The 10,182-nt window shown below is 43.5% G+C and overlaps 1 protein-coding gene across 1 annotated transcript; it reads right to left on the bottom strand.

Annotated features, from left to right (window-relative positions):
• Positions 1-4,180: 4,180 nt before the first annotated feature.
• On the bottom strand, positions 4,181-9,900 carry TVP23C (trans-golgi network vesicle protein 23 homolog C). The gene is made up of 7 exons (XM_072403585.1): positions 9,799-9,900; positions 8,165-8,247; positions 7,557-7,701; positions 6,746-6,835; positions 6,532-6,660; positions 6,115-6,243; positions 4,181-4,600 (listed from the first exon to the last, which is right to left on the bottom strand). The coding sequence occupies exons 1-7, from the start codon at positions 9,808-9,810 to the stop codon at positions 4,568-4,570; spliced, it is 621 nt and encodes a 206-aa protein (XP_072259686.1). The 5' UTR covers positions 9,811-9,900; the 3' UTR covers positions 4,181-4,567.
• Between the last annotated feature and the right edge of the window lie 282 nt (positions 9,901-10,182).

Below are 10,182 nucleotides of genomic sequence, written 5' to 3'. Positions count from 1 at the left end.
CCTGAAATACTCTGCTCTGCTGGAGGACTCTGCTCCTTCCTTTCTAACTCTTCTGAAATAGTCTGCCCTGCTATAGGAGTCACGTGACCTCCTAGAACACCTAGAAGTATTACATTATCATGACTTGAATTTTATTTAAGATGCTACGGCTGATTTCTCTCCGTTGCTCTCCTCTTTTCACATGATGTACTGTCCACACTTACACACATGGGATCTAGGCACCACATCTCACAAGACCTGCACTCCTCTCTGTTCTGCACTACTGTAAATATTCCGACCATCTTAAATACAATCTGTTCTATCTGAAAAGGAACAAACACCTTAAACAAAACCAGTTGTGCACATATCGAGTCTTCCTCGGCTGTTACAGTTTCACTTGTGGAGGCCTCATCCCACTCAAGTCAATCATTAGGCATGGGTATTCCCAATCAATATTTGATCAATGTGTCAATGGATATTGACATGGGGGGTTTATAGATTTTCATTTGATTCGCTGATGCGTGAGCTGCAGGAATGCATGGAGATACCATGCATTCCAACACATGACATACCACGCATTGTGCGATGTGATGCATTCCTAATGGCACCTTTGTAGCTGCACTGCAGGCAAACACATTACACTAAACTAAAAGTGGAGCAGGTTTGATTTTGGCCCCCTGCGGAGTATTGGGCTCCCTTTTTTTAAATGAATGTGCAGCACTGTAACATGGGACCCCAGTGATGCATTCCCACAGTGCATAGATGTGAATGGATTCCAATCACTGGAAAGTTTCTCATTCCTCAGGGACAATCTGATGAAAGCCAGCTGGATACCCCTCACAATTCATGACAATCATCCTGCAGTCTGGCTGACAATGACAATGTAACATATAGGACACACACATTGTTATAGTAAAGCTGACCCAGCTCCCCGGGGCTCCTGTTACCGCAGGTCTGCTTTATGTTACGCCTGTGGTCTGGCTTTCTCTCAAGGATTTGAGAAACTGAGAATATCAACAATAGCAGCTGTAACTCCAGTCAGAAAAAATCTTTTACAAGCTTTATGTTAATATCATTTCAAAGTACATTTTTCATTTTTTTTGCAGCTGTTGTCACCCATCTCATCCCCCTATAGCCAGAGCTACAGGGGACACTGCTGACATTGCATGGGCATGCACCACCGTTGTCACTATCACAAAGCAATGATGTGCAGCTAGCACCAACAGGAAGTGTCCAAAAGAGCCTGCAGGTGAAACACATGGATCTGGAAGATTCTCACCAGGAAAGGTAAAGGGAACGGCGGATTCTTTAATTTATAAACAGAACTCTAAGTGTCCTCTAATTGGGGTTTTCCAATAAATGATTGCTGAGACACGCCAGGGATATACTGTATATATGCGGACCTGCAGAGGGAATACCTGAGGAAGAAGAAGCACAGGGAACCAATCATCTGTGCTGCAGTGCTAACAATGAACATGGTAGGAGGAGACAGAAGAGATGAGCTGATTAGTCTGCTGCCCATCCAATCACAAGCTGGGGGAGAGACTAGACCTGTAAGTGGTAATGTACTACAGCACAGATAAATCAGGTCTCCTGACCCATTGTATTATTCTCAGGACTGGATGGTCAGAAATATAAATCCTTTACCTATTTTATCTGGTTTTCCTAGAAATAAAAATGTCAGGACCCCCCAGCTGCTAATTACCAACTTGTTGTTGTTTGGGACAACCGATCGATTTTTGGGTTGCAGCGCCAGCGGTAATCGCAGGATGTTTTGGTCACGCTACGTGTTTCAGAGTTGGCAGAGATGAGAAGTGTTCCTGGCTTAATCCTTCCTCTGCTTTCAGTACGGAATGAAAACAATCTGCAGGTTGCTAAGAGGCACCATGGGCAAAAAAATATCAAAGTGCTTTTTTTCTGTTGTAACGAAAAAACTGCAACAGCAAAAGAAGAAAGTTTGGCCTGTGTGCAATGGGCGATGCAGCAGCCATGTTCAGGTGTCAGAGGAGGTATCTGAGCGCCCCCTTGTGTTTGAAGACAAAATTGCAAAACCCTAAAAAACAGACTAAAGCAGCTTCCTGACCTTTTTAACATGGGGGAACACTTGAAATAACTTTTAGACTTCAAGGAACCCCAGCTATATTTACTATATCAACAGCTCACAGTATATTGGTAGTGTGGTGATCAGTGGGAAAATGCCCCTTACATTGCTGGCCATTGGGAAGAATGTCACCCCAACAGCCAAAAAGATTAATGGTGTCACTCAAACTGACCTGAAAGACACAAATTGCTCTTTGGACTCCACTAACATCCTCTGGTTGAGAATTTGATAAAAACTGTGAATTTATTGAAAACCGTTAAAAGAAATAAAACAATATTGAATAAACATTGATGGAGAATAGTCGCTAAACACAGGAAAATATGGTGGGCGATGAGCAGTACAAAGCTAGCAGTGACAATGTTCTGAATAGATTTCTGCTCAAGGAGCAATCTCTGTGAACAATCAATATCAGGAGGATATTGATCATTGACCTGATCATGTGACCACATAGATCAGCTTTACGCCTAGCACATGTGCCAATTTTCACTTCTGATGGGCTCGCTTACACCAAGATATTTACGCCGTAGACCCTGCCGGATTCATCTGACTCACCGGTCACGACGATCATAATAACCGTTTATTTGTAAAGAATGCGGTTCTATGTGACGCTCATTATACCTGCACCAAGTATGTCATTACCAGCCAAGTCAGAGGCTCCACTAATATTATGTGTACACAATGTGACCATCCAGATGGAATGACACAAATAAAGGGTTACTTTGTATCATCTGAACCTGCTATTTATAAAAGAGGAAAGACTGCACTGTATAAACACATTTATCAGGGTTAGGTAGGTAGGTGTAAAGCGAGTCAAAAGAATTCGGCAATCAGAACTGTCCAATCAGAATCTTCACCAGAAATCGCAATCTCCATTACTCTAATGAAAGTACAACACTAGCTAAACCTTTCTACTCACACTGATTGAGCGCTGGAACTAATGTCCTATTTTAATTTTCAATCATTTGCAATAAGTATTATTTCATAATACTTTCACCTTGGGGCCGTACCACCTGTGTGATTTTGTTCAAGCTGCTCCAGATATCTAATGCCAGAAGCTCACAGTAATTGAATCTCTAGCTACAAAAGAACAAATCTAGTTATTTGTAGCTAAGCCCATAAAGGAACTCGCTGGTATAGGTGAGCTTATGCCATGATCAGCAAGTATGCATGGCACACTTACCTGTTTGCAAGTGTCCTGTAGCAAGGTCAGGTCTAAGAACCTTAGGCATCTCAGGAAGCCATCACCATCTTCACCACGGACTTCCAGGTCCAATGGTATTCTTTGGCTTTTAGACAGCCAATGATATTGTAGCTACTGCATGTGCAGGTGATACAATGTCCCCAAAGGCTGAATCTGCATCCAGGGGTACCTTGTCTACAACCATGTTCTAAACTGTGGGGCTGATTTATGAAAGCTTTCCAAGACTGGAGAACATAGAGTATCAAGGGAAAGCCTAGGTGAACCAGCAAATATGGAATTGATTTGTTCAAACCTATTTGCTATTATTTGGAAAATGTTTGGGACTGGATCAAATTCCAGGTTTGCTGGATCACCCAGATTAACCATCTTCTCTGGTCTTGGGGAATTTTAATTAATCAGACCAGAAATCTTAGCAAAAAAAGGAAAAAAAATAGGCTAGCCTTATATTTCCCCACAATGACTGGTGCTGCTGTGTATTGTGTACAGCGACACCTGCTAGTCATTTTCTGTTACTGCCAATAAACTATATAGTTGGGAATAAAATTACAGATCAAACTCAAAATTGTAAACTTAAAAGGAAGTATTTACATAAGGTCAATATAGTGAAAAATAAGGTGCATGGGGTTAAAACATGGGATAAGAGCAAGCTAATATGCTGGGCTGGCCAAAAAAAAAAAAAAAAGACAGATGGAATACTATGCAGGAATTGCTCTACCAATAGTGCACAGTACCACCTCTTACCATCTATACAGACCAAAATGATTTGTTCCCATCCCTGTAGATTTCTCTTTCACCATTCACCATTCTAGAAATATTCATCCAATCTTTGACATCCATTGTAAAAAACATCCAAAATCATCCATTCAAGGTTTATCTTTAGATCTTAAAACCCAGCAAAATGTTTGTAAAGAACATTTTATTTTTTTTCATAAACATGTCATTGTACTTTATATCTCCTCTATAAATAGATATTTACATTTGTTACCCACAAACCAAAATCATCTCAAAAAGTTTTGTATTTTGTTATGGCTGCAATTTTTATAAGTAAAAAAAAACCAAAAAAAAAAAACAACTGTAATCTTGTTAGTGTCAAACTGATGTCAGATCTTCAGAGCGGGAACAATCCTCTGTATGTGGCTGAGCAGCAATCGAGTCTCTACTTTACAGTAAACAATATGCAGATAAAAAGGCGAGATTCCATGAAAAGATTGAACTAAATAATGATAAAAAAAAAATAGTCCCCGTCTGCCGTAAAAGTATCATTTAGTGCATTTTCCAAAAAAGGGCTAAGATTCCGATGGGGGGTTTCTTGAAAATGTCTGAAAAGCAGAACAAGAAAAAAAAAAATATTATAATGATGATGGTGGCAGCATTGAAAAATTAAAAGGGAATTCGTCCTGATTCCTCCAGACCTATTCTGTTCCCCTTCACAAATTTTAAACCCTTCCACTCCTAGTCCAATGCCTTCCATATTTCACTTCCAGGGTTTTCAATTTCCACTCCTTAAGCTCCTTCTTAATCATTCACAGCTCTATGTGTATCATCGCTCTACATTGTGACATTCACTACAATACACAATAATACATGAGATGTTGAATTATATTCACTATTGGTGGAGCAAGAACAGGGGTAACAATTACAAATTACCGGGAAAATATAATTTCTCAATTTGCATCTAATGCAGGCCCTGCTTTATTCTCACACAACAGTCCCTGTCATGTCTCTCCTGTGCCACAATTTGTGACAGTGTCTACCTCCCCAGATTCCAGCTCATATATATATATATATATATATATATATATATATATATATATATATATATACCTGAGCTCCTCTCTGCCTCTGTGAGCAGACCAAGAATAACAGCATAAAATATATTGTAGCATAATGTTTGTGCAATAGACAGAGAATGAACTCACCTCTAACCATATGCAGGTATTTTTATAGCATTCAGATCCTTATATCCATTAACATCAGCCTCTGCAGGTGCAACTTTCCTCCCTAATGTAATAATGGAATACTTGCACACACGGAGCTTCCTTGATACTTTCATCTTGCCCTATAGTGAGCTATTGGAGGAGTCAGATGTAGCCAATATATCGCTGCAGTAAGGCCCACTGAATAATGATTGATATTTAGCAGACATCACGCCCATGTAACCGAATACATATAGCTTTAACAAAATGTGACCTGTAGCAGGCAGTGCACCAGACAATGTGAGATTAATGTGTTTGTAGTCTAGATGAAACTGCACAGACTCCAGCTTAGGTTCCCCATATCTACTGCTCCTATACAGCACAAATTATCATCATCATCTACCAGGAACAGAGCAAGCAAAGTATTATGCTATACTATACTATCCTATAATATAATATAATATACTATACTACTATCAGCAGCAATACTAGGGTTCAGTGAGCTTAGGGAATGGGTCTACAGTTCCTAGGATTGAGTGAGCCCAGGTGGTGGGTTCTGTAGTACCTACCTGGACTTTAGTAAACATAGGAGGGCAGGTTATTAGGTTTCCAGGTCCCAGCATTCAATATGCAGAGGGGGGAAGGCACTGCAAGTCCGAAGATGCAGAAGGGGGGGGAGGCACTGCAAGTCCGAAGATGCAGAAGGGGGGGCACTGCAAGTTCCAGGATTCAGTGTGCAGAGACGGAAGGCAGGAAATTGTTCTTATTCAGATAAAACTTGTGTGAACTATTAGGACAGAACAGTGACTGACACTGCCTGAAGCCCAGGACGGCATGCCAAAGACAGTCTAGACATTAATGGGTTTTGAGGGGGAAATTTTTTGCAGAAATCTGCCAGGTCAAGACACAGCACTTACCTGTTTCAGGAATTGGCTCCCTAGATAGTTGCTGGCAATACTGGTCAGGTTTTTTGGAGATCCTACTTTACACTTGATGTAGCCATAAAGGTTTGCTCCTTGAAGTGTGACACCCATAATAACAACAGCCTGTAAGAAACAGCAGATGAACACGTTACTAAAGGTAGCACTACTTTCCTAGTACACCATAGCAAGGAACCACAGTGGGCAGCAGGGAAGCACAGTCCTCCAATAGACCCAGAAACGTCAGCAACACTTCTCTGAGCTCTTTAAGATTTCACTTTCTACCCACTAGAAAAGAATGTATTTAAAAAGTCCCCCGTGGGGTGCCAATGTTTGCGTTCTTGGACTCTGGTGACAGGATCACGTTAAAACTCAACCATGGTAGCTAGAGATGCCAGCTTCTCTTTTACTCACCAGCCATTTTACTTTGAATGAGAAGAGGGCGCTGAACGCGAAGATAACCCAAACAATGGGACAAGTGATGAGGCCCAACCAGAAGATCCTGGACTCGGCCTCGGAGGTGCTCTTCCTTCCTGGGCCTGCCTTTAAGTGACATGGCAAGGATTAGTTATAGAGATCTGCAGAGGTACATCCATCACATCTTACCAACTCATCATATAAGCCCTACCTTTCTGGACTCAAACACCCAATGGCTCTTTCCGTCATCATCCACCTGGTTCCACCATCGCAGTCCCACCAACAGCCTTCCTGTGATATTCTATGGAACAAAACATGAAAGACAATGTCAGGGGCCTGCAAACCCCATCAATGGAAAATTTCTATTTCACCAACATTGCCACTTAGTATTAGCCAGGGTCTGATAGAAATTTATGGCCGCCATACAAAGTTCGCATTTTATATGCAAACCTGCAATTGTACCAATCAAGCAACTTCCCATGCCTTTTTTTTTTTTTTTTTAGGATGATAAGGAAAAAAGCCACAAAGCCACCACAGCTATTGGAATTTGATGGACATCCCACACCAAAACAATAGTTATTAGTATGGAGCTTGCTTGTTAATGGCCATTGTGTGAGTTGCCTCTTTGCAGCAAATAAAATCTTCCACTATTCTGGGAAGGCTTTTAATATGATTTGGGAAATTTGCCCCCATTTGTGAGGTCAGGTGCTGATGTTGGATGAGGAGACCTGGCTTACCATTCTAATTCATTCCAAAGATGTTCAATAGGGTTGAGGTCAGGACTCCGTACAGGAGACTATAGTTCCTCCATGTTCCTGGGGACACCATGTCTTTATGGAGCTGGCTTTGTACACAGTCAGGGGGGAACAGAAAAAAGCCCTGTTGTACTATTTATACCCCTGGTGAAGTGGAGGCCGGACGATGTAAAGTGAACGTGCTTTACCTTCCACAGCCATAGGAAGGCTTTACTCCAGGGTAAATGGGAGCATCACAGAAGAGTCGGCTCAAGCTGCAGCACTCACCTTTACTGCCCAGAAGTCACATGATAGGAGCAGGATGATCGTCACCATACAGGCGATGAAGCTATTTGACACCAGTTCGCACAGGAGATATACCAGTATGGCGCTCACTCGGAAAAACAGGTGGAAAAATGACGCAATGGGGTGCCTGGGAGAGGAAAACATTAAATGAGTGGCATCCTGACTGAATGATACTTGTTATCAAGCAAACAATGCAAATGTGCTAAAATGAGAGAACTCATTCAGTGAAAGTTAAAGTTCAGCTTCATGGCAAGCGGGGTTCTCATCCTCCACTTCTTTCCTCTAGAAGTGAATGGACTGCTGCATAGAATGGTGCTCATGTATGACAAACCAACCCCGTTTCTATGCAGGGAGCCGGACACCCCCCATTTCTGCGCAGGAGGCCTGACGATCCCCCTCCTCCCTTCGTTTCTGCGCAGGGGGGGGGGGGCGGACAACCCCTATTTTCTTGCAGCAGCATTAAGTACTGAGGCAAATGTGATAACTCAATGCAAGGGGGAGGGTCCATGATGCCCTGGGCTCACAGGAAGTAGATTGAATGCCATCACATATAAGCACTGGTAAACTCTGTATCTTTAGTTAACACTTACTTTATTTTATTTTTTTTCGGTCTTCTTGTGTTTTCTTCATCTGCATCAAAGAGAGAGACATCCTCCGTCTCGTCGATACTGTCCTAGAAAATGGCAAAATAAAAGCGCAGCGGTCATACACAAATTGATACATACAATGTTTTGCTATAATTGGGGTTCTCCAATGAATATCCTTTGGTATTTTATCCAAGGCCTGACATTCCAGCTGGAGTGTCAGACCACCAACCAATTGTTTTGATGATTGTAGAAGGCAACGTCTGATGTTTGGATAGGCTGGTATACAGCACTTTCACATACATGGATTTTGTCATCATTGGTTTTTACTCCCCGACAAAGGGCAAACATGACAGCACATCGAACTACTGGGACTGCGAGACCAGGACAAATGACACCATTTCAGGAAACGTGAACAAACAGGATGCTGCTGGGTCTGTGAATCCATGGGACATGTGACCACACATGACATGATTGGGCTGTTCAGGTGCTGGGAATGGTACCATACATGACTGCTGGGTCTATGGGTTCAGAGAACATGTGACCACACAGGACACTGCCGAGGCTAAAAGACCAGAACACATGATCACACATGACACTTCTGGGTCTGCAGGCTCAGGGAACATGTGATCACATATGACTGAGTGTGCGGAGTGCCACGAAGAAGAAACTTAATCCCGAGGATGATCCAAACCTATTGATGAGAACTGCAAAGGCAAGACATGTGGAGGCAACACCGAGAACCCAGAGGAGGGGAATGATGGGAGGGATGAGGAGCTCCACCTATCACAGGAACACTTATTTATTAATATTATTACAAAATCCTCATTATTCTACAAGTCCCAGCATCCCCCTGGGTGTCTCAGCAAACTACAAGTACCAGCATTCCCTGGAAACTACAGGTCCCAGCATCCTCTGGAGTGCCCCCAGCAAACTACCGGTCCCAGCATCCCCCGGAGTGCCCCCAGCAAACTACCGGTCCCAGCATCCCCCGGAGTGCCCCCAGCAAACTACCGGTCCCAGCATCCCCCGGAGTGCCCCCAGCAAACTATAGATCCCAGCATCCTCAGAGTGTCCCCAGAAAACTATAGGTCCCAGCATCCCCCGGAGTGCCCCCAGAAAACTATAGGTCCCAGCATCCCCCGGAGTGCCCCCAGCAAACTATAGGTCCCAGCATCCTCAGAGTGCCCCCAGCAAACTACAGGTCCCAGCATCCTCAGCGTGCCCCCAAGCAAACTACAGGTCCCAGCATCTCCTGGGTTGCTCCCAGCAAACTAAAGGTCCCAACATCCCCCAGGGGTGCCCTCAGCAAACTACAGGTCCCAACATCACTTAGGGCAATCAGAATTATGAGTCCCAGCTAACAAAACCTGCTGCCAAACGTTCCCCAAAAACTACAACACCCAGCATTTCCTGAGAATTACCAGAAGATACCAGAAGCCTGGCCTGCCGCCTAATATGTTTGAGAACTACTAGTCCGAACACAACCTTCTTCCAGCCAGTCACTTATATGCTGTTGTGGGGGTATCAATGCTCAGTATTCCCTGAGACATTCCCCAGTGGAAGCACAGGTAAAATATACAGCAGAGACAGCACAATTCTGAGCATGCCGAGCAGCACCCCCAGTACCCCTCATTCACCTGCCGCATCATAACACCTCACTGAGCAGCTCCGACTTCCGGGACACGACTCACTTCCGGCATCTCCGTGTGCACGCGGCTCGTGCACTTAGTGACAGGAACAGAACTAAGGCGGGGTATGTCGCCCCACCTTAAAGAGGCGGGGCCGTATTAGTAAATCGCGGATAAATCTCCTCCCACTCTTGGAGCGGAAAGAAGAGAGGGCGGGGCTGTTAAGGACAACCAATACTGAGGGCGGGGCCGTGGGAGGAGCCACGAATATCTAATGTGAGGCGAGGAAATCATCACAGCAGGTACCGGTAAGTTGGGATCATACATCCAGGGTGGCGAATTTTTAAGGCTGTGAATGTAACTTTCCCTAAATATTTACCAGTTGGGAATTAT

This window comes from Pyxicephalus adspersus, chromosome 3, assembly GCF_032062135.1.
Source record: "Pyxicephalus adspersus chromosome 3, UCB_Pads_2.0, whole genome shotgun sequence".
NCBI lineage: Eukaryota > Metazoa > Chordata > Amphibia > Anura > Pyxicephalidae > Pyxicephalus > Pyxicephalus adspersus.
Note: the sequence above shows the minus strand (reverse complement) of the source record. Positions and strands in the feature narration are given on the sequence as shown.